The sequence below is a fragment of the Pseudorca crassidens genome, chromosome 6, assembly GCF_039906515.1.
Source record: "Pseudorca crassidens isolate mPseCra1 chromosome 6, mPseCra1.hap1, whole genome shotgun sequence".
NCBI lineage: Eukaryota > Metazoa > Chordata > Mammalia > Artiodactyla > Delphinidae > Pseudorca > Pseudorca crassidens.
This window is the reverse complement of record NC_090301.1, coordinates 29,461,251-29,489,129: the sequence shown is the minus strand read 5'-3', so window position 1 is coordinate 29,489,129 and position 27,879 is coordinate 29,461,251. Positions and strand designations below refer to the sequence as shown.

General features: G+C 37.7%; 1 protein-coding gene across 3 annotated transcripts in view; it reads left to right on the top strand.

Moving 5' to 3' along the window:
* Positions 1–25,377, top strand: part of ADAM23 (ADAM metallopeptidase domain 23) — a 164,616-nt gene extending 139,239 nt beyond the window's left edge. Inside the window, exons 23-26 of one of the 3 annotated variants that reach the window (XM_067740872.1) lie at positions 542–710; positions 2,705–2,816; positions 14,598–14,688; positions 21,888–25,377. In XM_067740872.1, coding sequence (XP_067596973.1) covers positions 542–710; positions 2,705–2,816; positions 14,598–14,688; positions 21,888–21,936 — 421 coding nt within the window. In that variant the 3' untranslated portion in view covers positions 21,937–25,377. Of the gene's footprint in view, positions 1–541; positions 711–2,704; positions 2,817–10,191; positions 10,433–14,597; positions 14,689–21,887 lie in introns of those variants that run through there. The other 2 variants (XM_067740873.1, XM_067740875.1) reach the window with 2 other exon arrangements.
* Positions 25,378–27,879: the final 2,502 nt, after the last annotated feature.

Here is a 27,879-nt window from a genome sequence, read left to right as displayed (position 1 = left end):
TATAACATTGATGATTATTCAAATTCAAGCTGTCCTTCGTTTTGAGATTTTAGAATTATATGTATCAATAGAGAGGAACCGGCTTATTTTTTTCAATCATGAATAGTCCAATCCTCTAAAGTAATAATTTAAAAAATATTTTCATTTGCTATTTATGCTCAACATCTGCCTTTTTGCATCGTGAAACAGCTGAAAGTCTTGAAGAGCTAATGATAAGATTGCTCGTCTTGTTCTTATGCACACCTCTCCCCTAGTTTTAATGTTGGTCTTGAAAACAAGGGAAGATTTAGAACACACTTTGTGCAAATGACATTTTTTTTGTTCTGATGAACTGCAGTGTAATAATGATAGTGAAAGACAGTTTCTTTTATTTAGGGGAGGTGGGGAAAGGGGGAAAGGAAGAGAAAAGTAGAGAAATGCTAGAAGAAATCCATGTCCTCTGACAGCCTCTTCAGTTTCCTAAAGAGCAAACCTCATTCATGCTGATGTTATATTTCTAAGTCTGGTGCTAATGGTTGTATGACTATTCTTCTCTTTTTAGTGGTGCTCATGTGGTTTTAGATGATGATACAGATGTGGGCTATGTAGAAGATGGAACGCCATGTGGCCCATCTATGATGTGTTTAGATCGGAAGTGCCTACAGATTCAGGCCCTGAATATGAGCAGCTGCCCTCTCGATTCCAAGGGTAAAGTCTGTTCCGGCCATGGGGTAAGTAGGCATCAGTGTCCAGCCCAAATCTGAAGTTGGAGGATACCAAACATTGTCTGGCATCCTCCAGCTTCACAGTGGTTGGACTTCCAGTTCAGCCATTCTCCTTCCGTGACTGTTGTTAATATCTATGCACTGACTATGATTATTTCCTTAGTATCCTTATCTGCTAAGAATAACTCCTATATGTGTTGATATGGTTTTATTTTTGTTGTTTCTTTTACCACTGGCTATTTGTAGTCACTGCAGTCTCTAGAGATAGCTTGGCATCCAAGGAGTTGGAAGAAAATGGATGTGGTTCCTAAAGAAACTGTAGACCCCATGTGACTGCTTTGTACCATTCACAATAATTTACACCCTCTCAGTAACTGCCTTCCGGCTACTCAACATGCATACTGAGTATCTATGTGTGCAAGATCACACTAGACTAGAGGTTGGATCACAGCTGTAATTCACGTGTTTAAAGTTGTACGGTTATGCTTGGACCGTTGGCAGCCAAAGAGAAGATGTACTTTCTATGACAACTGCATGTAGCTTTAATTCTATGCACAAAGTGTTTGGGCAGATGCTTCCTGGCAAACCGAGGTTTAATACTTAAAAGCACATTTTAATAATTATTTAAATTGGGTTTAGTAAAAGAAAAGTAGTTCAGAATTTAAACAGCCTTCTGAAATGGAAAAAAACAGACATGAAGAAACTCAGAGTGATCATCTCAAAGGAAGATGCTGCAATGAAGGTAAAAATAATCCAAAATATAGATAGCTAAACAGGTGATATGTCATAGAACAAGGTAGAAAGACATAAGAAGCTTATGCCCAATGACTATGATTTCGTGTTTGGTTGAAATCATAGGCTCACTGGGAGGCAGTACAGCCTAGTGGTCAAGAACATGGATTTTTGTGGCTAGAAAGAATCCTGGGTTTGAATCCTGGCTCTGCTTCTTTCTATCCCAGTGACTTTGGGCAAGTCACTCAACCTCTCTCAGCCATCAGGGTGCTAGTGTGAGTATTAAATGAGATGCTATACACAAAGCACTGAGCATAAGTACCCAGCACATAGTAAATGTAGTAAATATTCAATAATTGCTACAGTAAAGTAAAAGCACTGGGCAGACCTCTCAGTTATTCAGTTATTGTTCTGAAAGCATTATAAAATTTATTGCTTTAAAAAGGCGCATGAGTCTCCACTACCCCTCCCACTTTTTCATCTTGTTAAAAAAGGGGTTAAATTCAGCCTGTTAATCATAATCATGGTGTTATGTCATTTCAGATTAAAAAGCTCTTATTCCAATAAGCTTAAATTCGATTTTATCATCTCTAAATAATCTATCTGCGAATGTATTTCACAGGCAGATGAGGATTTAGCCTACTCTGTCTCTAGTTTGTGGATGGTTATTTATTTCATCTAAATTACACATCCATTCCAGCATGCTGCTTGGTCCCCAGAGGAAGAGAAAGGGACAGAGATCGCTCTAGGATGGTCTTCAGCCTGGCTGACTGAGACAGGAGTGATACCGCGGGCAGGCAGGAAGGTGGGAGGGTGTGTGTTTGGCTGGCAGAGTGCCCCCTAATGACTTCTGTGTTGAGCGTGGTGAGATGATGCAGTGCATTGGTGATTTATGCCTCCAGGTATTTCATCTCTGGCAATGCCTCTTAAACCCAGTATCGCTTAATTTCTTGAGTTAAGCATATATGTTTCTACATTGTCAGACATTTGTGTACTTAAATAATATCAACACGAGTAATTAACATTTAATTTAAAAATTTCTTCCTTTTATTCTTGATTTTTCTATAATTAACTGAAAAAAACCATCATCCAACTATTGGATCTATACATTGTTTCCCCTTGTCTAGTATTCAGAACCATGGGAAATTTTTAAAAATTCCCAATGGGTTTTAAAGCCTCTGCCTTGTTCCATGTCCCTTTTACATTTATCACCATTATTCCACCAAGTGCAGTGAAAATGGCGCATCTCTGTTCTTTGTTCTTCACAGGTGTGCAGTAATGAAGCCACCTGCATCTGTGATTTCACCTGGGCAGGGACAGACTGCAGTATCCGGGATCCAGTTAGGAGCCTGCACCCCCCGAAGGACGAAGGACCCAAGGGTTTGTGTGATTTCGGTTTCAGTTCCTTGCATACTGAATTCATTGGTACTCTTCCAGTGGCGCCAATATAACAACTTCATAGATTTGACAGGAGACACATAAGAATATCTCTTTTTGCCGTTAAAATGTATGATTCATATCACTACAGAATTAAGGGTTCTTGTAATATAACATTGAAAAAAAATGTTTGTTACCCGTTAGCCTAGAACTGAGATTGGGGAGAAGTAAATATACCAATTTCCTTTCTTTCCTTTAAACCTCATTCTTCTTCCATAATCACAAATGTTAATCATTTTATAGTTTGTCTAAGCTATGCCAGTGTTTTTAATAGATAAACTCTTTTTCACTGACATGAGACTCTGGTCATTCCTCACTACTTGAGTCCTTCCAGAAGGAAGTTGTAGTCTTCCATGCTCTGTTTAAGCACACTTTTGATTAGGAAGAAATTGGAATACTTCACAGACCTCTAATACTTCAAAGAGAAAACGTGAAAGATCTGGAACTTTGTTTTAACCAGCCATTAAAAGGAGTTTAGAGTTAGAAGGAGTCTCAGTGGCCATCTAGAACCACCCTCATTTTTTTTTTTTTACATCTTTATTGGAGTATAATTGCTTTACAATGTTGTGTTAGTTTCTGCTTTATAACAAAGTGAATCAGCTATACATATACATATATCCCCATATATCCTCCCTCTTGAGTCTCCCTCCCACCCTCCCTATCCCACCCCTCTAGGTGGTCACAAAGCACTGAGCTGATCTCTCTGTGCTATGCGGCTGCTTCCCACTAGCTATCTATTTTACATTTGGTAGTATATATATGTCCATGCCACTCTCTCACTTTGTCCCAGCTTACCCTTCCCCCTCCCCGTGTCCTCAAGTCCATTCTCTACGTCTACGTCTTTATTCCTGTCCTGCCCCTAGGTTCTTCAGAACCTTTTTTTTTTTTTTAGATTCCATATATATGTGTTAGCATATGGTATTTGTTTTTCTCTTTCTGGCTTACTTCACTCTGTATGACAGTCTCTAGGTCCATCCACCTCACTACAAATAACTCAGTTTTGTTTCTTTTTATGGCTGAGTAATATTCCATTGTATATATGTGCCACATCTTCTTTACCCATTCATCTGTCGATGGACACTTAGGTTGCTTCCATGTCCTGGCTATTGTAAATAGTGCTGCAGTGAACATTGTGGTACATGACTCTTTTTGAATTATGGTTTTTGCAGGGTATATGCCCAGTAGTGGGATTGCTGGGTCATATGGTAGTTCTATTTTTAGTTTTTTAAGGAACCTCCATACTGTTCTCCATAGTGGCTGTATCAATTTACATTCCCACCAACAGTGCAAGAGGTTTCCCTTTTCTCCATACCCTCTCCAGCATTTATTGTTTGTAGATTTTTTGGTGATGGCCATTCTGACTGGAACCACCCACATTTTGTAGATGGGAACTCTCAGCCCCTGAGGTCAGGTGACATACTATGGTTACTCAGGTAACCAGAGGCAGGGCTGGGACCAGGACCCAAGTGCCCAAACTCAGGCCTATTCTCTTTTTTTACATCGTGTTATAATGTAGCCTGTGTCATCATAAATATGATAGTCACTTTCTCACTATTCTTCCCATTCCCAACCCATTTTATGATTTTCAAAGATCTAGAAAAGTCATCAGTTACAGTAGGCTTACTATAGCATCTGTAGCATTGTACCTGAGAAACCAAAAAATGACTAGAACAAATGTTGTACACCAATGGGCATTGTATATCAGGTTCTTCTTTTTCATGGTACTGCTAACAGTATTTTATAAATAACTATCATGCTTTTTTTTCCTGAAGGTAGGAAAAATGCATATCGAAATAGTGTCATTTTGATCTGCTTAGTTTTGGATGAAAGTGCCTTTAACCTCTCTGAGCTTCAGTATTGTCCATAGAGGAAACTATGACTTCGAAAGCATATGAAGTTCCATAGTCCTCAATTCCTGAAGAGATTTAGGCTGATTTGGGTGCATGTGTAATGTTCAGTAGGAGTGGGTGTGTTAAAACACTTCTCATGAGTTTGCTTAATATGCCGTGATATTAAGATTCTATAAGAATCACAAGCACACCCTCACAGTCTATTTCTGTTCTCCTTCTATTTCTAAAAAGGAACCAATTCCACTTTTACATTTAGTCTTTCGTTACTTTAAAATTAGTACAAAAAATTCTTGGATCCACCTTCAGAACTTAGATTTAGAGAAGATTTAGGCTCTGACAAGAAGGAGAGATTCATTCTTTCCAAATTTTCTCACCATAGCATGTCTGTGATTCTCTGAAAGATCTAGATGCTGTTTCCTCAAGTGATGTATAAGGATGCCTGAACAGATGAGCAGAGCTAAAGTGGCTTAGACTTTGTCCTTATTCATTATGTAGGATAGGGGATAATTAATTGTCTGGTTCTCTCTGTTCCCTGTTCCTTCACTCACCTGTGCCCAGAAAACTTACTTGGAAGCATAAAGTAAACTACATTCTAGAGAAGAGAATATCCATAGCTGCCTTTTGTTTTGTTTTGCTGTCTTCCCATTTCATGTGGTGCTAGTTTTCATTATCTTCTGAAGATAACCTTTTTGATCATTCAAGTTTATTGTAGGAAATTTTGAAAATACAGAAAAGATTAAAAAGAGGATAAAAACCATTCTTAATCTGGCAACTCAGAGGTAATCAATGTTAGCATTCTGGTAAGTTTCTTTCCTATTGCATATTTTCTTTTTTTTTTAAATTCTTAATGAAGACAGTGGAATCATTTGAGTAAACCTACCAATTGGCTCTAAAATTTCTAAAATCCTCATGAATCTCTAATAATCTTGATTCATTTGAAGAAAAGCCATTAATTGATATAAACAAAGAGCAGTTATTATTGTAAATTATCAGATTTCCAGAAAAGTCAAGCAATTTTAGAACAAAGAAATAATGGCTCTATCCATAACGGTCGTTTATATCTTTTCAGCCTCTATAGGAAACTCCAGTAATACACTAGGAAAATGGGAAACAACAGAAATAAAAATTTAAACACTTGGCTGTAGATTTTTGATATTCTGGTTAAAAGAAGATGGTAAAAGAGAAACTAGGTACTTTACTTCTATTTTTTAATCCAGATAGCAAATATTTATTGATTCTCTACTATTTAAAAGTCAGCACATCCTTGCACATAGTAGGCACTCAATAAATATCACATTCCTTCTCTTTGGGAATATATAAAGGAAGTGAAATGGTGCATGTAGTGCTGATTTTCCGTTTTTCAGAATCCGTTTGTTGTATTGCCTTGCTGAAGAGTAACAAGTAATGAACTCAAGGTATTGAAACAATCAGTACTTCCTTGACTGTAGGTTCAGCAGCTGTATGAGGTGCCAAAGTTTTTCTCTATAACTTTGTGCTCTACATTCTTTCTCATGATTGAATTGGTCTGGTGTTGGATCAAGACCAAATTAGTAAAAAAATAAAGGTGAATTCTGTGACTCTGTTTCCATTGATTTGAGGAAGTCAGAAATGAACCAATGTGTTTTGGGTATTCCTTTCATTTTAACTATAGGTTCCTGGAAGAATAAAAATTCAACTTCTCCATCTAGGTAGGGATGAAAAACACACTTGAAAGTATTGCCATTGAAGTTACTCTGTACTCGCTAAAGTTGTCCACTGTTAACCTACTGTTTAAAGCATGCTAGATTCTTTGCTCCAACACTCAAATCAAAATTACTACAAGACAAGAAATAGGATCTCAATGCAAAAACCATGTGGGCGAGGATTTTTTTAAAAAGATTTTCTATCACATATTACTTCATTCATGTTTTCTACATTGTCATTCATTTTACATATGAAGACTTTTCTGGGTCCCTCTTCTCCCAACCTGTTTCCACTGAACTCCCTGAAAGAAATTATTTTGGTTTGTTCTACAAGGGTAAAATATGTTGGAACTCTGTTTAGAAGACCTAGAATTTCCACCTGCTGTAAGGAGAACCACGTCAAGTACCAGTAATTTTTGTAACGTGTAGGCATCGTTGCGCAGTGCTTATTATGAAATACAATGGAACTTTTCTCACTGGTTGGTTTGTAGCACCATTGTAGGAGGAAAGAGAAGAAACTGGAACATATCAAATATTTTTATTGATATATATAAGGGCAAAGAACGGTCCTGGGAAGCTTTGGTCAGAGCCTTTCATCATGACAATAGTCATCAGATCAGAGATGGAAGGGCCTTAGTGGCAATTCAGTTCAGACCCATTGTTTTAAAAATGAGAAAACTAAATTAGCAAGGTTAACAGCCAGTTAGGTGCAGAGCCAACAATAAAACGTAGATCACCTGATCTTCAGCCCAATGTTTTCTTTCTGTTATTGCACACAGCCTGAGTTAAAGCTGGGTGTTCAGTTATGCTGCTAGTTTTCATAGCAGTACTAAGTAGAAAGGGTGAAAAAAATAAAACAGGTAATGATTAAGCTTATTAGCTGATCCATTACTGTCAAAGGAAGCATTATATTATTAACATTTAGCAGTATGTTTTCATTTTTGTTTTCCTCTTTCTGTTGTTGGCTGGATTATTACTATTATTTTTAATCTTGGTCCCTGCTATCATATGTGATAAGAGGTAGAATTTTTGAGACATATATAATATCAAGATACGAACTATGAAATTTTTCCTTTTCTTAGGAATTTCTATTTTATATGTAGAATTCTTCCACAGACTAGTCATTCTTCAGACACTTTGAAATTGTGTTTTTGAAACTGAGCGATTGGCTTTTTTCTTTTCTTGCTTTTAGAGACTTTCTGAAACAAAAAGCTGCATTATTTCATCTATGTGATTCCAATGAACCAAAAGGGGCTATAATCCTGCATCCTTTAATACTTCAAAGGCAGGAGGCATCAAAGCCATCACTTGTACTCTATGCACCAAAGTTCCTTCTGCAGAGATTTATTATCTTGTTAAAATTTAAGATTAGAAATAAATACTATACTTAATCTTTAACCAAACTGTGTTGTTTGCTCCCTTACTCTTACACCGTATTTTCTGGAACCCCCAAAAAAATGCATTTGGTAGATAACAAATGAGTGAGTGAATGAACAAATACAGTCACATAATAAATAAATTCTTACAGAAGTGAAACTAGATCATAGGCCCCTAAAGATCCAAGGAATTTTTTTTCCATGAGAAGATAAATTCTTTGTAGCTGTGAAGAGCAACTGAGACCTTGGTTTCCGAATATTTTCCCCTGTACAAATCCACCCACCTGTGAGCCACTCAGTGAATTCATGCCAGTTTGAAAACACGTTGAGTCGCTACCTACTGAAAGAGATAACCCTGTCAAGTATCATGATAAAGAATCAAATAGATTTTACATATATTTTTAGTATACCACCATTAAAAGTAGTGGGAAGGAGGGAGAGCAAAGACGGGAGAGGATACCTTTGAAAAAGCTATTTTTCCACTTACTTTTATGTTGCTTTGGTGTTGACTACTCATCGGTTAAGAATTGGAGATAACTGTTCTTGCTCCGGGGAGATTAAAGACTATATCTGTTTATCTTGAATACATATTTGAAGCATCTGTAGAAGTCTTATTCCTCTGGTTGTTTCTAACACCTGCATGATTGATTGCCTAATTCTCTCAGTTCTGCAGTGAGAAATTACATCCATAGCAAATACAAAAAGCCTTTTAAAATAGCTATTTTTAGTCATCATTCATACAGTTACTATAAAGATAACAAATATTCATTTATCATTATGTTTTACAGAGATGTGTGTGTGTTTCTTGTAATTTAGCACATAGAGCTTATATAAGAATTAACGAGGTAATAGTACTCTCACGTACTTCGGGTCTGAGGGCCAATGCCTTAAAACTTAAGCAAAAAAAGCAAAAAAAAAAAAAATGATAACATGATGTATCCTGGTTAATTTAGTATTCTGAAAGCAAAGATTTTCTAAGGACTCAAAAAAAGAAAAAATAAGGCACTCAATCTAGAATACCCTTCATCCCAATATTTACCTCCACAATTTGGAAATCTGAGCCATCAGTTAGGTTATTTTGAATTATAATGTACTGTCATATTTGGAAAACATTGCCACCACCTTATATGTTGGTCTTCTTTCTTTTCCCCTCAATGCTCTCCATAGACTTTCTCTGTTTTCTGTTGTGTCCCCCATCTTTTTCGTTATTTTAAGAACAACTCAGGTTGTGCTTAGTTAATGATAAAACTAGAATCTCTCACTCAGATTATTTGCTCTGTGATAAAATGAAGCAATTGTACTGTTGCTCACCAAGGTCCCCTCTCTTCTTTGGGAGAATATTTAGCTCAAAATGTTAACAAGCCCAATATTAAGCCTTAAAAAATTGTGACTTCGAGTCATAGTTCTTTGTTTCCCATAACACACAATCTGTGTGAATGCAGCCTTGTGGAAGCTAATTTCGGTCTTCATCGGTAAAGTGATTGAAGCCAGTACTTTTGATTCACATAGAAATGTGAGTTAAAGTGCATTTTTGTCCACAGGTTTGCATGTATATTCACAGCCGCACAGACACGTTCAACCCTGAATAACCTGCCTCCCTCCTTCAATGCTAAACTTCATCTTGCCCATGCAGAGAACGCTGGGGACCTGTGCTCATTCCAGGCCCATTTTGCAACCTGCCAAAGCTATTCACAGAAGTCGTGATGTGCGGGGATGGAGTGTCTCCACTCAGCCATCCGCTACTGCATGGTTTGAAGCAATTAAGACAGTTGCCCAGAGACCCTAACTTTCTCTCAGTGCGTAGTTTATACACTGGAGACTATAAACAAAAACTAAATGTCCCAATACAATGTGTGTCCCAAACATTGCAGGTTATTTGAGATACACTTTTCCAGATAAAGTAACTTTCCAGGTAAAAATGTGGTTCATTTGAAATATATTCTGTTTTAAATTTGTAAGGATTTTCACAAAATTGGAATAAGATCTGAATTTTAAAAAAGATATCGCTTCTTAGGCATATTTCATGGTTTGAGAAGTTTATAAAAAGCATAGTAATGGTTTATTACTTTCATAACCAAAATACAGATTTGCTGTTATGCAATTAAAATTACATTTTAATTTTATCTCACTCCGTGTAGGACCTATAACTCAAATTGGATTATTTACATGTTTAAAGTATTTATAAAAGATTATGTTTTTAAGTAGCATTTGTGGAATTTGAACATAAATTCAAAATCATCCTCAAATATTTGCAACGTGTATGTAGATCTTAACTTCAAATCTTAAAGCAAAGATCTCAATCTTTAACTGACTTTCAGAGCATTTCCTGAACGGATTATGTGTATGTTAGTGAAATCAGTGTGTAATTAATTTCCTTTGTTAAAAAAATCTCCGTTTTCCCTCCACACAGTGAGCATGGCCACAAGCAGGCTAATAGGTGCTGTGGCCGGCACCATTCTGGCCCTGGGGGTGATTTTTGGAGGCACAGGGTGGGGAATAGAGTAAGCATCTTTCTGCGTTTCAGAGTGTTTCTGTTTGGTTCCTGGCGTGTGAGCTGACCCTTAGCATCTGACTCCCCCATGTGTTGTCTCATTGCTGTGTTCCCCGTGGTAGTGCCCCTTGTGGTGTGATTTGGATGTGTTTGTGTCCTGTGGTTTTCTCGTGCAGTGGAGAACCTTCTCCTGTCTGGAACAATGTGGGGCATAAAATAATATTGGGGTGCTTATGATGTCTTCACAATTAAGGCAATGGTCCAAAAGCTTCCATTGCTCCTCCATTTGTAAAAGTAATTTTAAGATACAGATATTTTGGACAAACTATTGACAAAAATGCTTTTATATGAGAGTTTGTTAGGATTCTTATAACAAGTTTAATCTTCACCAGTCAAATAGATCCACGTATACAGCTAGGAATTATCAACAGTTGTAGCTCCTTTTAAAGATAATCCAAATGTAGCCACTAATATTTCCTCCATTTATTTAGAGTGATACAGGAGGCTTCAGCTTAATTTTTTTTAAAAAAGAAGATATTCAGGATACTGCCTTTATTTTCTTCTTATAGAATAGGTTAATCATTCAAATCAGAAGTTTACATAAATATTTGGAAACAAGGAGCCTTAAGAAAGGGAAGATATTTAGTGCAAACCTTAAGTGAACAGTTGCAAATTATCTGGTGCGTTTGTCTTAAAAATAACAAGTGTATAAATAAATATATTGTGTGCCACTTGCCCTACACAGAAATACAGCTCTTCTCATTGGTGCTTTAATTTAGGTTGCTCTGTACTTGATCCACATCCTCACAACAGCTGTCATTTCTCCATGGGATATTGCTTTTATGAGGTTGCCAATCTGTAGACTAAAAGATTATCCTAATATTTTCCCCCTCTAATTACAGAGAAAGCATTTACAAATGACAGAAATACCCCACACATGCTGTCTTTTCTATTCAGTGTAGTGGTGGTAACCCTCCTCAGTGGCCCAGGAATGATTTCCTAGTATCTTAAGGAAACACCAGATAAACTCTATTCAACCTCCCCAAACCACGGGCTTGTTGCTAACATCACACACGTTCCTCCTTAGTCCCATTAGTTGCTGCACACAGTACAGTACGGGCCTGGGAGACCTCGGCACCAAAATAGCATTAAGAGAGGAGGAGTCCAGAGGTGTCACTTTGTGTTGAAGATTACCTAAGCTTTCTCTCCCCTGACTGAAGGGCTTTGACTAGACTGGGATCTTCTAACTCACATCCCATCTGTATGGACTGTGAAGCTAATTAACTCAAGGGAAGCTAAAATACTGGAAAAGATACTTTATTTCTCTTTACTTGTTAGAAAATAAATATTTTATTTCTCCTTACTTACTTGTATATGACAGAGGTAAAATATTTAGAGAAAACAAGAACTTTGTCCTGTAAAATTTCACTTTGGGTCTGTTAACTGGATTATATACAGAAGCAACATTCCTTTTCCAGGAGAAATTCTATATACATTTATGTGAAATTCCTCCTTGAAGAAAGGTAGTTTTCTAAAAAATTATCCCAATTCCATTTTTTATATTATTTTATAGTATATAAATTCCATTTTATATCATTTTATACTATTTATTGGCCATAACTGAAATGTACTAACAGAAGGGATGAATTTTAATAAATTTCCCTTGGAAAAATTTAGAGCTGGGCAAAATCCAAGGCCTTTGCTGTAAGGCATAGTCTTTGTTACCAACCTTTGTTTCATCTACCCTTCCACTGTTGTTAGCTTGTGGCTTTTTCTGGTTGTGACAGGTAAGTCCGTATAAGCATATATGTATTTCTTTAAAATAGATTTATTTATTTAACTTGGTTTCTGCACTCTTTTTGTCTATTAGTTTACTGGTTTTTTTCCTTCCAATTCTAAATTTTGCCATAATTGCTAAAAACAGAAATATAGCTTTTTAAAAAAAAAATCCACATAGTATGATATAGATGGTTTTAACACTTTTTGGTTCAACTGATAGTATTAATGTTCATTTAGTCACTGAGGATTCCACAGAGCTTTTTTTTTTGGTTTTGTTTGGGATTTTTGCCTTTACTTCTACTCCTTAGTTTATAATTGTAAATCAGGAATCATTTCTCATGGATTATGTATTGATTCTAATCCCAACCTATGCTTTCTGGGCTGGTAAAGTACAAATCATTTCTAAAGCATACGGAATGTAGACGGCAATACAAATTTTTTGAAAGTTTGTTTCAAAATTTGATTCCTTATTAAAATGTGGGAGTTTGGGATTGACATATACACACTGCTATATTTACAATAGATAACCAACAAGGACCTACTGTATAGCCCAAGGATGTCTGCTTAATATTCTGTAACAACCTAACTGGGAAAAGAATTTGAAAAAGAATAGATACATGTATATGTATAACTGAATCACTTTGCTGTACACCTGAAACTAACACAACATTGTTAATCAACCATACTCCAATATAAAATAAAAATTTTTAAAAAAAGAACAAAAGCAGAAAAAAATGTGGGGAGGAAATACAGCTAAATGGGATAATGTTTAGCAATCTTAAAGATAGTAAATTGTTTTGGCTTTGCAGGCCGCAGGGTGTCTGTCATAGCCTGTGCGTACCTCTGCTGTCTCTGCATGAAAGCAGCCATAAACAGTATGTAAACCAATGAACGTGGCTGTGTTCCAATAAAATTTCTTTGCCAAAAAAGCATCGGGGGCATACTTGGCCTGTGGTCTGTAGTTCGCTGACCCTCAATTTGTAGCATAAGCTTGAGAGTCAGACAAATTTGTGTTCAGATTTTGCCTCTGTCTCTTATTAACTTCTAGAAGCCTCTGTTTCTTCATCTATTAAGCAGGGATGATCATAGTTCCTATCTCGTAAGGTTTTTGTGAGGATCAAATGAAATAATATTTGTCAAGAGCTTAGAACTTTACCCGGCATGTAGTAAGTGCTCAATATACAGTAGGTAATCTGCTTTTCCTGCTCTCATTATTATTTATTATCTTCAGTGTGTCTCTACAGGCCACTGAGATTTATGTTCTGTAGAACCTCAGTGGTTAGCCTGTGAAGACCACATCCCCCAGCCTCCCATTGTCCCCCAGACTCACTCATCCTCCACCTCCCCACTCATGCCCACAGCACTGGGAGGTCTCCGAGTGAAAACATACAATGCACACAATTTTGGTGCTGCTAAAAGTGGCATCCATTTATGTACACAGTTGAGGGCACTGATGTGAGCAGAAAAGAGAATTTTTTTACACAGAAATGAATGTATACACAAACTCAGGATCTTAGGGGAACTATGAAAATTGGCCTCGTGACTTCTGAAACAGAGAGGTATAGTTAGGACTGGAAGTGGCTTGCCGTTAGGAGCACTGGACCTGCATATTAGCATCCTGGAGGTTGTGATACTTAGAATAATTCGTTTGCTGAAGTTAGCGTTTCTTACATTTAAAAACAGTGAGCTAAAGTATTTTCCATGTGGGTGGAGAGGATTTACTGTATGTTTCAACTCTTAAACAACTGATAGAAGCTCCACCTTGCATTTTCTTTCTTGCTGTCTTTCCGACTCTCTCTCTCTCTCTCTCTTTTTTTTTTTTTTAACTATCTCTAAGTCTCAGATTTCTCTTAGCAATAACTGGAAAATTGAAGATAGATTCAATTTTCAAAAGAACCGAAGGAATCTTTTTCCCATTTCTACAGAATTACCCAAATGAATTTTATGCTTCCTTTATATCTTGTCTTTGGAACCCCATGTTGCTGTGTAAACACTGTATGGGTCTGTACAGTGAAGCTCTTTGAGAGCTTCAACGTTTCTGTTTATTTGATACCCTCCTTCCGACTTCTACATTTTAACTGTCTCCAACGGGGGATAAAAAATTTAGCATTCAGACAACTTTATGTGCTGCTTGAAAGAGCATTTCAGTGGAATAGTTTTACTTCTTTTCATGCCCTCATTTGCCAGTCAGATTGAATGAATTCTAACGCAGGCGTGTTCTTTATTCGCTCTTTTACTTGTTTGATTCGTGATACTGGGAAAGGGGAGGAGAAGAAAGATGGGCAACGGCAGCTATTGGGCATCCATAATTTGCTTCAAATTCTGCAAAAGGTGAACGGAATGAATTATTCTGTCAGTGGTGCAGAAACTTTGGATTTCCAGGTAGATGAATCCAAGCAGTAGCTGTCTATAAATAAAGGCGATTTAAGTGTTTAGTGATCTTTTATGCAGGGGACTTACTTCCTGAAACTGCTTATGTGCCTGTCCCTGGTGGTAATGAAAGTGGTCGGCTCATATGACTTTCTTCCCATGATCCTTTGTCACAGGTCCTAGTGCCACCAATCTCATAATAGGCTCCATCGCTGGTGCCATCCTGGTAGCAGCTATTGTCCTTGGGGGCACAGGATGGGGATTTAAGTAAGCAATGCCGCATGTCTTCTTCTCAGTGGCTCTGGTACTTCTCTTTTCTGCTTACATAACTAAGTTTTGAGTTCCTGCTACCAGATTTTGAGTTTCAACAATAAAACTGCTAAAAATAAATATTTTTGTTCAGAAATGGGTCAGAAATGAAGAAACATGGAACCTCAAATATCATCTTCAGGCAAGTGGGAAAACATGAAATGTCGAAGGCATTCACATGCACTGCTTAAAGGAGAAGTTCTTTGATAAAATAACTTTTAGGAGCAAGCATCCTGAGAAACATTTATTTATATGCAGATAATCGAGGAAACTATGTCATTGGAAATAAGTGGATATAAGTTCCTTGTATCTGTTTAAAACTGGTGTATATGCCATTGACATTTTGAAATTTTCACAACCTAAGTAACCATTTGGTTCTTATTTTTCACATGTAACATGTATAGCTTTGTGATTCGAAAAGCTTCATTAATTTTATAAAAACAGATTTAAAAAAATAGTTTTATTAATTCCCTAACCTACTGAATTGGTTTCTCATTGGAATTTGAAGTCTGTGGCTTTGTGACACTTCCTATTTTCTAATGAACTGTTAATATTGACATGATTGGTAGGCCTTTGTGTTTTCATATGACCTTTCAGTTTGGATTGTACATTGATCACTGAAGTAAGTTTGTTTAAATAGACACACCAGATAATCACAAACAAACCTTAATTGTGGTCCAAGTTTTTGGACCTAGTTTATCCAATTTGGATGTTTCCATACCTTGGATTCATTGGATAGTTGCCTTTTATACCTTTTCGTGCTGTGATGACTTGATTATTGTGGTTTGTAGATAAGACCTCCTGTGCCAAACACTCCCTGTGATCAATTCAGTTTCAATTAGATCTAGGGAAACAAATTTAGACAGGAAATAAGACCATTACCCAAATTCAAAACCCACTTTGCCTCCATCTGGCTATTTAACAGAGGAAGTTTTTGACCTAAATTGAAAGTTTCAATTGAAATTGAAAGTTTCTGACCTTGAATTATCTGAATAATTGCCTTAATTATGAACTTTCTTCTATTTTATGTTTGGAATTCTGAATTCAATATATTTAAACCAGGTAAAATGTTATTATTAGAAACTGATTTTGAAAGAAAAACAAACCAATAGATGATTTAAATAAATTCAACATTTTCTGCTAATTTTGTTATTATATTAAGATTTAATGCATAAGCCTACAAGATTTTGAGTGGCTTCAAGTTGGAAAGGTGTTATCAGATGGGACGTCTTTTCTACAGGGATATTTATAAACTTGAACTTGTTTGGCGAAACAGTAATTTTGGCATCAAAATACTTTGAAAAACACACACAAAGTAAGCAAGTCCTGTTTAAATTTCTTGTATGGTATTACCAAAATATTGCCCAGATGGTGAGTCTCTCACATGGTACCTAACAAAAGAATATATGTTTGTTTGGGCTGACCTAATTCCAGCAAAAACTTTTCAGTGTCTCATTACTGTAAAAATGTCATTGTACGTTGCAGTAGTTCCAGGATCTGTTATCATTCTAGAATGCTCCTTTGAACTTTTTCATAAATATGCCTCAAGAAAAATAAATTGGGCTCATGCCCAGGCTTATGCCTCCTTAGTGTTAGGAAACCTCAGTTTCAAAGGCCTGGAGAAGAGTCTCCTGGGCATCTTTGCCATCCAGCCACCTGCAGTGACAGATGTATCACTTCAGCATTTGGCGATAAGAGCACTGTTCTGTAGCAGGACCTCAAAACAGTGGCCTGGCCTAGCTCACAGCTTGAATTGCATGTTTCTTTGGGGAAAAACAAAAAAGCCTTTATCACTGTGTATATAAGTGGATTAGGCCCGTACAGTTTATTTATACCTGCGAGAGATGTCTAATCATCAGAACACACACACACACACACACACACACACAAAGAGAGGAGAAATGGATACTTAATGAGGTGAGAAAAACAGCCTTTCTGGGGATGCTGTGCAGACACGTGTACGGCTGGGCTGTGTCAATACCCCTTCCCATCCCTATGACCCTTATAGGAAGACATTGTAGCAGGCACACAGTAGTGCGAAGTAAATATTTGTATGCCCTGAAACAAAGAAAAAAATGAAGGCAGAATTCTTGAACATGTCGCTTTAGCCGTTTAAATTCGGAGAAGCTGCTACTCTTTGTGCTATTGCTTTGCTCCATGAGGAGCTTTATATTTTCAGAGTTTAGATCTTTAGATTTTAATAGTAACCATGTGGTTTGTATTAAACTTTAAATAACTGCTTCCACCTTGCAATAAAAAGCTTTGGGTGCTGAATGATAAAGCTTAGGTTTTCCCACCATTTGGACAGTTTTGGAGATGATTAGTCTAGAGGTGATTTGGAAGTAAAATTATTTGCTAGTTGAACTGAAACTTCGAGTTTTTTCATTGAGTTCAGTGTAGATACAAAAGAGCTTTCTTTAGAATCAGAAGTTGAAAACAGTTTTTAAAAAGAATTGCTCTAAATAAATACCTTTATTGGAAATCCCTCCTGAAACGGGTTTTTATTACTAGACGGGAAATGGGCAAAGTAGCCTGAAGAATCTGAGGGTACATAAACTTTTAGATTAAAGGAAAATATATTAACTGCTCAGGGGAAGTACTACTTTTTCCTAATGTCACATTTCTTTAGGTATAACACTGAGTAACATAGATGTGGAGGAAGTATCATACCAAACATAATCTGTTAGAGTATGCATGAGAAATACAGCTGTGCTCTGACTCCTGACACTGTCTGCCGTTCTTTATGGTTCTTTTTTTTAAACCATATTTCCCCTGAAATAGGTGGTAAAAGCATAAGCATATGTGAGTGTACATGCATGTGTGAATGTGTACATATTTGTGTATGTAAAGTGATCATGAAGCTTTATCAAGATTGCTGTGGTCAAAAAAATAATATGAATTTAGATTACTTCTTTTTAGCAGAATAGTAGAGTCTGAAAGTTTTGGTTAACGTAAGTAAGACTTGCATGAGCAAGGTTGTGAAACTCTTAAAAAGAAAAAAAATGCTTAATTTGGTAGGTTATTTTTTTTTTAATATTCTGATATATTGGATAATGTGGCAGGCATACCTTAGTAACTTCAGTTAATTGCATATTCCAAGTATGAAGATGGCTAAGGGATAATTCAGTCTATGAACTCACAGTCTTTGGGGGTGTCAGGATTTTTCTCTGAGAAATCCTGTGAAAACTGAACATAGGCCCTTGGCACACCAATTTGTCCAACTTTCCACCACATCTGCATTGATTTACACTCACCCCTTGCTCTTTTTTTCTCTCCATCCCTACACCCACTAAATAAAGCTACGAATTGTGCTGCGGAAGATTGCAAACCTCTGTCCTGGTTGACTCCTGGAGACTCATGGCCCCTATCCAGTGCTGAATAATCATGCTGCTCCACTAGGTCATTAGAGCTGTTGCTTTCCCTGGACTTTGGAAAAAAATTGAGAAAATGAAGGATCGTTTTAGTAGCATTTAGGATCTAAAGCTTAGGAAAAGTGACAAATATATAAAAAGAAAATTGCATCTCTCCATCTAAAAATGAACAGAATTGCTGTTATTAACCTAGATATGGCTTTTTAGCTGAATTCCTTAAATTTGAAGACAGGAATTTTGATGTGAACAATATGGTCATTTATATGCACATAAAGTATATCAACATCATAGGCAATGGTAGTAGAAAAGAGGAATTCTAGGTGATGGTAGGAAAAGAACTTGAAGGTAATAGATGATGCCATAGTTTGTTGGCAATTCATATCACAAGATTTTAGGATGAATATTGAGTTCTTCCAACCATAGTATAATCTCAGTCTGTGGAAGACTGTTGCCATGTCCCATTATTCCGCTGCTTGCTCTCTGCATGGGATTTGGTGGCAGGAGTGGCCGTCCTAGCCTGGCAGAGCTCCTCCTGACATTAAAAGTGTTAATTTAATAAGTCTGTGGAATTACATATGTGGTTTCCTCTCTATGAGAAGTTACTTGGGATACAAGTCCTTACTGAGCCTGACTTGAACTCTAGGAGATTCTGTTTGGCTTGTTCCTTGTCATTGGAAGTGCTAAAGAAAGGACTGTTTAGGTGTTTGCAATAAATGAAATTTAAAGGACCATATCTGGATTATCACAAGGAAAATTAACCGAATTGTTTGAATGTCACATTGGATGAAATTTGAAAGGAACTTAATATTGCTAATTACATTTTCTCAAAAAAGCAAATGTCCTTTTTTCTTTGTTTTGCTTTTCATTTTTATAGAGTTAGGAAATGGGATCAATTTTAGGTAGTCTTTCCATGAGGAGGATAGCCAGACTGCCGCTTATCTTAATTACATGACCATATCCCAGTGCAAAATAAGGAGCCCTATTCCTCTAGTACCTGCGACTCCTGGGTTAGGCACTTTCTCACTCAGACCTCACAGGTGGTGTTGGTGTTGGGTTGGCCAGAAAGACCCACTTCAGCTCCCTGACTCAACCCCCTGGGGAAGGGAACTCAGTCTAAGGTGACCAAGGAGGCGGGGTTGGGCAAAGGGTTCTTGGTGGGCAGGTGATGACTCATCATGGAAAGAAAAGAAGGTCTTAGTGGTGGATAGACATACCCTTAAAAGAAGACCTGAGACTTTGCAATTCCAAGATGGTTATTGTTACCTAAAGTGCTTTTTAAAAATTTTGTATAGATGTATATGTAGTATAATATATAGTAGACAAAAGTACAGGTTTTTCAAAAGTAGTGAAAATGGATGAAAACTGGGTCAATGCAGGGTTTATGGATTACACTAATATTTTATAATGATCCAGAAATACCTTGCAGGTTATGATGAAAAAGTGAGCTGCCTTCAGAATCTAGTGAGCAGAGGTATTCAGAGGAAACACTGTGGAAGAAAAGCAGCAGACATCTACGCATGAGAGTAGTGCTTTCTCATTAAAATAGAACAAAAAGACTTGACAGGCAGTTCTCAACGTACAGTAGCCCATAGTGGTTTTACAGTTTACCCCTGAGGAACCCTCAAAGTCAGCCTGCTGCAGGAGTATCCCTCTCTGTCTTCATCACGGGGCTCCACTTTCTCCCTGCTGGGACATCAGTGGAGGAAACATGGTCCTGGAATTCCCCATTGGTTTCTAGAGTCCATTTTCCCATAGACAGGAGGGTGGCTTGGCTTCCTGGTCTGGCCTGGGAGTCCAGTCATACTGTAGAACATTTTTTTGTATAAAAAATGCAATCTAAGCTTCAAAAACTGACTTTTAAAAGGAGCACAAGCTTCTGGACACTAGAGGTTGCCTGTATGCCAGGCTGAAATGGAATTTCATATCTCCATTTAAAAATGAACCAGGGAATTCCTGGTTAGGACTCAGTGCTTTCACTGCCGTGGGCCCGGGTTCGATCCTTGGTCAGGGAACTAAGATGCCACAAGCTGCACGGTGCAGCCAAAAAAAAAAAAAAAGAACCACATTGTCATGATGACCGTAAACGTGGCTATTTATCTGATGTTCCCTGAACTTGAATGAGGGCAATATAGTCATTTACATGGGTAGCACGAGCACACTTGATCTTTCCTCCACATCCGCTTTTGACGTTAGTTTGACATTTCTCATGAGTTCCAGCAATACATATCTAAATAAGTTGGGGCTCCTAGTCCGTCAGGGTCATTTCACAAGGTCAAGCAGTCCCTGTTTTTCCCCACCTGACTCGCAGGGCGTGTGGTTCCTTATACATCTACCTTCAAGGGCAGTGAACATAGGTAGAGACACAGGTCCTGTGCTCTGAAGTAAACTAGCTCAGTGACAGATACATCACGGGAGACTTCCTGTTTGTTCTCACCTCTCTTTCCCGGGCAGCTTCAATAACGGCTGCTTTTAAGAATACTGACCCAAAAGAGGGTTGAAGGGTTGGGGAATGGTGAAGAGAAAAAAGTAGCGCTGTTGGAAATAGTGTTTGCACTACATGTTAGCCAGTGATCCACATGCTTAAGCCATTAATGAAGATGCCATAATGAAAAGGTTAAAAAAGAGAAGGGAGATTTTCTTTAAAGATGTTTATTTTTGCTATTTCAAAAGAGAAGCATAAAAGTGGTCATCTCGGAAAAAAATAAGAACTTTGCGGGATGTCTTTCTACATATTTTGAGCTTTGGTATTGTTCTGATTTTGAATTACCTCTGGGCGAGGAGGAATATACTGTAATCCTTTTGGTACTTAGAGCTGTAAGGGTATCCAACTGGCCCCAAGTGAGTGGGCAGGGGGATGAGGGATCCTGGGGACTCGCTGGTCTCCAGGTTTGCATGATGCCGCGGTGGCAGCTGCGTTGCACCCGCTCAGTGTGCAGACTGAATGCATGAGCCCCCTTGCTCGATGCCCCACATAAAGCCAGACCACGGGGAGGTTGCAACTAACTTTTGTTGTTGCCTTGTAGTGTCTTGCTGGTTCTTTCTTTTCTCTTTTTAAACATAGGAACCTCTTTTTAGGAGACCGGACACCGTGAGCAAGGCATTTTAACTTGCTTACTTCAAACTAAGCTAAGCTGCTGCATTTGCTTAACTAACCCAAGCCTGTGTCCATTCTCCCTTGAGTGTACTGTCTTACTGTGCACTCAGGTTTTCAACTTTCTAGGTAAGAAAAATGCTTGTTCCAGAGTAGGGTAAGAGCTCACACCACCAAGGCAGCAAGATAACTGAGTAGAGCAAAGGTATTTTGTTTTGTTTTTGTTTTTTCCACTTTGACAAAAGCTGATCCACTGATCTAGAACTCTCAAGTTCTGGAAGGAAGTAGCTATAAGACCTGCAGAATTTTTCTTAGTTTTGCTAATAGCCCCCTAAGTGGGAGAGCCTCCCTGGAATAATTTACATCTAGTTAAAATTAGCCATGTCATTTACTTCTGAAACAGACAAATTGGGCTGCCTGTGGCTTTCTGTGATTTACAATGAACAACTTGAAGCTTCTTTTGGTATTCATAAATGAATATACACTGGCAGGGAGTTTGTACCAACAGCCAAAAGTGTGAGCTGTTCTGTGTTTCAATTTCAAGTCATTTGGGAAAATCTGCCTTGGGGCCAGTTGATCACTTTGCTCTGGAACTAGCATTGTTGTCATTATCATTACCCTTCTCTCATCACTATCTGATTGATATTGTGGATTTTTCCCCCCTGCTTGCATCTTCTTTTGACGCACTCTGGAAGAAATGTCAAGAAGAGGAGGTTCGATCCTACTCAGCAAGGCCCCATCTGAATCAGCGGCACTGGATGAACGGCATCTTGCACTGTTGGATTCTGGGTATGACATACTTGCAGCATCGTTGCCGGAACTATTAAGTCTGTAAACAAAAACACTGGGTGGTGATGACTACAGAACTAAAGTTGGGGTGACAGGGATGGGGTAAAAGAAAACTGTCCTTTTTGGAAATAATTTCAAAGAACCTCCTCCCACCACCTGTCAATAAAAGGGAGCAAAAGACAATGTTATAAAAAGAACGATTTCAGAATTTTTTTTTTCCAATGAAAGGAAGAAGGAACAACAACAAAAATTAAGTGCAATAAAAGAACCATTAAAAAATAGCAAATGTTTTTTTTCTTTCCTCAGCCTGTTGGCACTTAATATCTTCTAAATGGTTTGGCATGATTTTTTTTTTCTTTTCCTACCAATGACACACTCCAGTGGCATGAAGATCAAAGGGTAAAATCTGCATGGCATATATACAACAAGCAGCTAGCAAGCCAACCACAGCAAAACCTGCAACTGAATTCCTAAGGTGAAGGTGACAGATGAGCCCATGGAAGCTGCCTGACCCCCAGCCCCCTAGTCTAGACCAGGCCACGAGGAGCTCCACACATCCCTGCTCTTGTTGATTCACTTTCCCGTTGTCTTTTCTCCTGGACCGAGCATCCTTTGGAAATGGGAGCTGGAATTTGAACAATGAAGCTATTGTATAGTTCTTTTATAAATGTAAATATGGAAATAAGAGATTTTGACACATCGTTTTCACTTGTCTGTACTGAAATATTTCTCTTGTAAAGGTTGTCTGTAAATTTGAGTTTATTGTTTGCTCCCCATCTTTTTGGGTTCTTTTCTCTATTTCTTTCTGTCTCTGTCCTTCTCTCTTGTAACGTGTTGTACAGTGATTCTTAGGTTTGCTTCAAAAAAGACAGATGTGGCCACAGATTCAGGGATTTGGGGCACAAAACAGGTGCAATTAAAAAATGAAATGCTTGAATGAGATGAAATGCTTGAAACCAAAAATAAACAAAGTGTGGGGGACACAAAGAACAAAATAACCCATATGAAAAATATAAAAATTATGTAAATGCAAATATATGTACTAAGTCTCTAAATTTTTTTGGATGTCATTATAAACATGTATATAATGTAAGAAAGTAGACACCCTCTCAAATTAATCACAAAAGTGCCAAGCTCACGGTTTTAGCTTTCGGTTCTGACAATTTTCTTTCCCTGTCTTTAATGTGAAAGGAGGATAAACTTAAAGCCTTAAATTAAAAAATAATTTTTAAATGTTGAAAGCTTGAGGAAGAAGTTAAGCTTTCCATTTTATTCATATCTATTATTGTCAATATTTCATTCATGCTTTCAACTTCCTGCCTCAAAATATATATGGTAGATACCCACTGTAAAGCTGGTCATGGGGACAGAAACAACAATTACCTTCTTGTGAGCATTGTTAAAACAGGCTTTACTTCTGTGTGTTGTATTTTCAACAAACCTTGTTTGGCCCACAGTGTATGGCCGGTCGGTGGAATGTTGCGCTGGATTACAACGGGATTCTACTATATACAAATTCACATCCTTCTTTCCCCTCCTGGCAGATTTGCAGATGTAATCTGGGTTCCCAGGTCCCTCTAAATTTAATTCACTGTCATTGAATTCTTCTTCCATTTATGGTCAAGATAGCTTTTGTTCAAGTGTTAGGTATATACTTTCATAAAGAAATTTGGTCCCAGCTTTGTTTTGAATGTAAAAACTTGTACATGATCCTTTCAGTGAGCAGCCTTCTAGAGATGAGTTTTACTGAAGGCCCCCAAAGAGCCCACACTTCTTTAATGTCCTGTTTTTAGAAACAGGACATCCAATTGTACTAGTCACTTCTTCATGACAACCAAATTAGTTGCTAGATCGAGCTTTAAATTCCTCTTCGGCGAGATTCATGACGCTAGTCTCACCACTCTTGCTTGGACTTTGCAAAGGATTAAGTCCGAAAAATGTACTGCTGAAACAGTGGGGTTTTCCCCAGGTTATCTTTAATTGTGGAAGTATCGCAATCATAGAGCAGAAACCTTAATTTCTCTATGCTACAATAAACCGTAACCTAACATCTTAATCCTGTTACTGCTTTCTGAGTCCTAGGTGCTACACAGGTAGGCAGTCTTTCTCTAGAACTAGCTGTATGTTTATATCGTACTCACAGGGCTACCTACAAGGTTTATCAGCCGTACTCTTGGCTTCCTAAGACACAGGGTGTATCCCTCTACCAAGCGGCACGGGCCCTTAGAGGAAGCTTGGAGGAAACTCAGATTACTCGGCATCTCTTCCTGTCACCACATCGTTTACATCTCTCTGTTGCTGGGTCCTATTCATTAGTGGATACTCAGCTGCTGCTGAGTCCACCGTACACATTTCACTGCTGTTCCAGAGGCACCACGGTGACTTAATAGATACAAAACCATGGTAGTGCAAACAAGTGAAATCTATTGTTAACTTTTGAGCATTTCACAAACAACATTGTAAATGTGCGATGTTATGTTTTAAATCAGACCACAGTGGTCCCCAAATATTATGTACATATGGCAAATGTCAGTGTAACTTTTTGTTACACTGGCAATTTCATAGGTAATGAAACCTATGCTCCAGTGTTAAATTATTTGTGTGTATATGTAAAATACACAAGCTTTAAGCTACCTGTGTATGACTATGAAAGATAATGCAACCATACCAGTTGTGAACAGTGGATTATAGTTATTTTTGATGGTATTAGGTTATGTAGTTTCAAACTCTGTTGTATTTTCTCTTGCATATGCCATTCATTTGCTGATTCTTGTGGTGTGAATATGCCTTTTTATTCGTTTGAGCTCAAAACACAAGCATATCACTGTTTAATGTTACCCAACAAGAGTTAGTGTTAAGTGATGACAAGTTCCCATTTCACCTGCTTACTTTTGCTACATTAAGTAATAACACATGGATGAGGAGATGTGCGCTGACTTCATTGCTCACCCTGGGATACTGCATGAGCCCATCAAATTAGAGCTACTCCTATTAGATAAATGAGCAGTACACATAAGTGCATGTTATAAAACATGAATCACGTAGAGCTGTGGAGTTTTACCAAGTGGAATGTGTGTGGGTTTAGTTTCTGTTTTTCTTGTTTCACTATGCAAAGATGGGAAATGTACAAACTTCTCAAAGACTGGTGTCTGAAGATCTTTCCAAACAGTACTTGAACCCTTTCTTTAAAGTTATCCCATCATATTTTATAGCATTGTTGCTTCCATTGTTAATTTTTATTTTTAAATAGTTTCCAGTTTTTTAAGTGCACAACCTGAAGTTTTGTTGGAAGTTAATAAATTCATTCATACCTTGTTGGCTGTCTATGGATGGAGATTCAGTAGTCATTGTATGCATCTGTAGTCAAGTGTATATTAAAACTTTTGTTAACATTGAGTGTTGTAGCTTTTTACTTTGATCATTTTTCTTAAACCCTTTTTCTGTGTCCTCTTGTATTGTTGGTTAAGTGGCTGTGCGCCTGACACGATCAAGAGTTTTAGTACTGGTCTCTTAATCAAAGGCTCACTAAAAATTTGATCAGTCAATGGAGCAAAATAAAATCTCTGATTAATGATAAATATATTGCTGATTAGGATTCAGTTTCAGTGGATTTATTGGAAATGCTTTGCTTTTAGTAAGTCAGGGGGAAAAAACACCTTAGGACTATATCATTACCATTTTTTTTTCTTTAGTGTCTCTCTACTGGGTTTAAAGAGGGGATGGCTAGTCATAGCATCCACACTTTTGACCTGGTACCATTAGAATCAAACTAAAAAGAAAAATAGAAGTATTTGGTTATCTAAACTGTATGATCAGAAACATTCAAAGAAGGAAGGTATTTCCTCACACCTTGCATGGGATTGGTCATCAAATAATATTCATTCTCCATGAAGGTCTCTCAGTGTTTCCTCTCCCTCCCCAGTGCCATGCTTTGGTGTGTGCTCAACAGCCACATGTATCTCACATGTACCTCACATGTATGTACTGCACTAACACGGAAAGAGCCTAATCTGACCACATCATTCCTCTGGTAGAGTTTGCAGGAGCTCTTCATTTCCTATAGGATAAAGTCCAAACTTAATAATGTAACTTAAAGTGCTGGCTGCCTTTCATGGCCTCACTCTTGTTTATTTTTCTAGTCTTCATCAATTCTTATCCTCCCCTAGTCACTCTACTTACAGTTCCCCTCAAAGAGCCTCTTCTGCCCAGGTCTGAACAGTCTTATGTAAATTTTATGTCCACTCACCATAGTTCATTTGTTTCTATGTCATTTCATGTAATAAAAGAAATATGAAACACTTAAAATAACATGAATATTATACTTTAAATAAGAAAGAACATTAGAGTACAATTCATATTTGACTTTTAAAGGAATTATCTGATTTTTATATGTTTTCCTTTCTCATTCTTTTTTTGAGTTTGACATTGTATTGAATTCTCCTTGCTCCCTTGGTAACTGACTGTGAAAGGTGACCCAGAAACCAAACACTTCCTAGAAAATCGAACAGCAGCCCTAGAGTCAAAACTTTGATATGAATAAATAGGTAGATAATTCATATGCTCACAGTGGGATCCTAAGTAACTTTTCAAATTTAATGTAGGCCCCCTTTAGGTTCATGTACGAAAGTTAGGGATTTCTACTCATTAATTTATTCATTCGACAAGCATTTATTAAGCCTCTATGCCAGGAACTCTTCCTGGGAATTGAAGGAACAAAAGAAAATTCTTGGCCTAAAGTTGTTCACAATTTAGCAGGGAGAGATATGTGTTGAAAATCACAAAATCAAAAACCTTTGAGCCCAAGGTGATAAGTAAACTAAATCATGTAGGAAATGAATAGAAGAGAACTGATGAGGGAAGAGGGAGGCAGGAAGGCTTTCCAAAAATGAGTGTTGAACTATCTTGAAAGATAAGTTCACTAGTCTAATAAAGTGGGAAACACTCAAGGCACAGGAAGCAGCGTGCTTCAAGACCCAAGAAGAAGAGCTCAGACACTTCGGGTAAGTAGTGCTAAATGTCTGTTTCCTTCCACCTGGCCTGTGTTTCCTTCCATTTTGCTAGCCCGCCAACCCCCCTCTCCCATCCCAGCCCCCACCTTCTTCTCTCCTTCCTACCTTTCCTGAACTTGATCTATGAAAATTCTACAGTACTGTGCCAGGTCTCAAGGACACAATGACTCTGAGCTCTCAATCTTTTAAATGTAACATTTAAATTCGATGTGATAAGTGCCCCAATAGACGGTAAGTAATTAAGTGCCTCAGAAGAGAGGAGGGAGACTCTATCCCTGCCCTTGAGATCAAGGAGGGTTTCACAGAGGAGGTGGCACTTGAGCAAAAGGCCGTGTAGTTGGACCTTCAAACCATGATCACATATTGTTATGTTTTTCTTTCTTTTTTTTTTCATTGTTATGTTTAACCAGGGCTCATTTTGGTTGACAGAAGGAAGTCCATCTACAAATGCCGTGGGAGTAGAATAACCTGTAATATTCAGATCTAGTTTTCTGCTTCAGATACCTGGATTTCTTTTGCTTGAGTGATGATGATGATTATGAGGTTCTCCGTCAAAGCCTTATATTTTTAGATATTTTTCCACTGATGAACTCATCATGGATCAGTCTTTAGTACTTGGGGCTGTCATTAATGACATAGAGGGCTTCTTGACCTGACCTGTAAACCTTTAATATTTTCTTAGCATAAAAATCCCTGGCTAATCTCAGTCTGGCGTGAGAGGGTGGATAAGAACCATAAATGCTTTTAAAGTAACATTTAGTAAGTCCTTCAGTTAATGAGGGGTCAAAATCATTTTCCAATTTCAGCTTCACTTCCAGTCCACCAAAGTTAGTGTTTATCTATCTTTTATGCCTTGGAGAGAAGGTTAACCTTCCTCAATCTTTTTAAA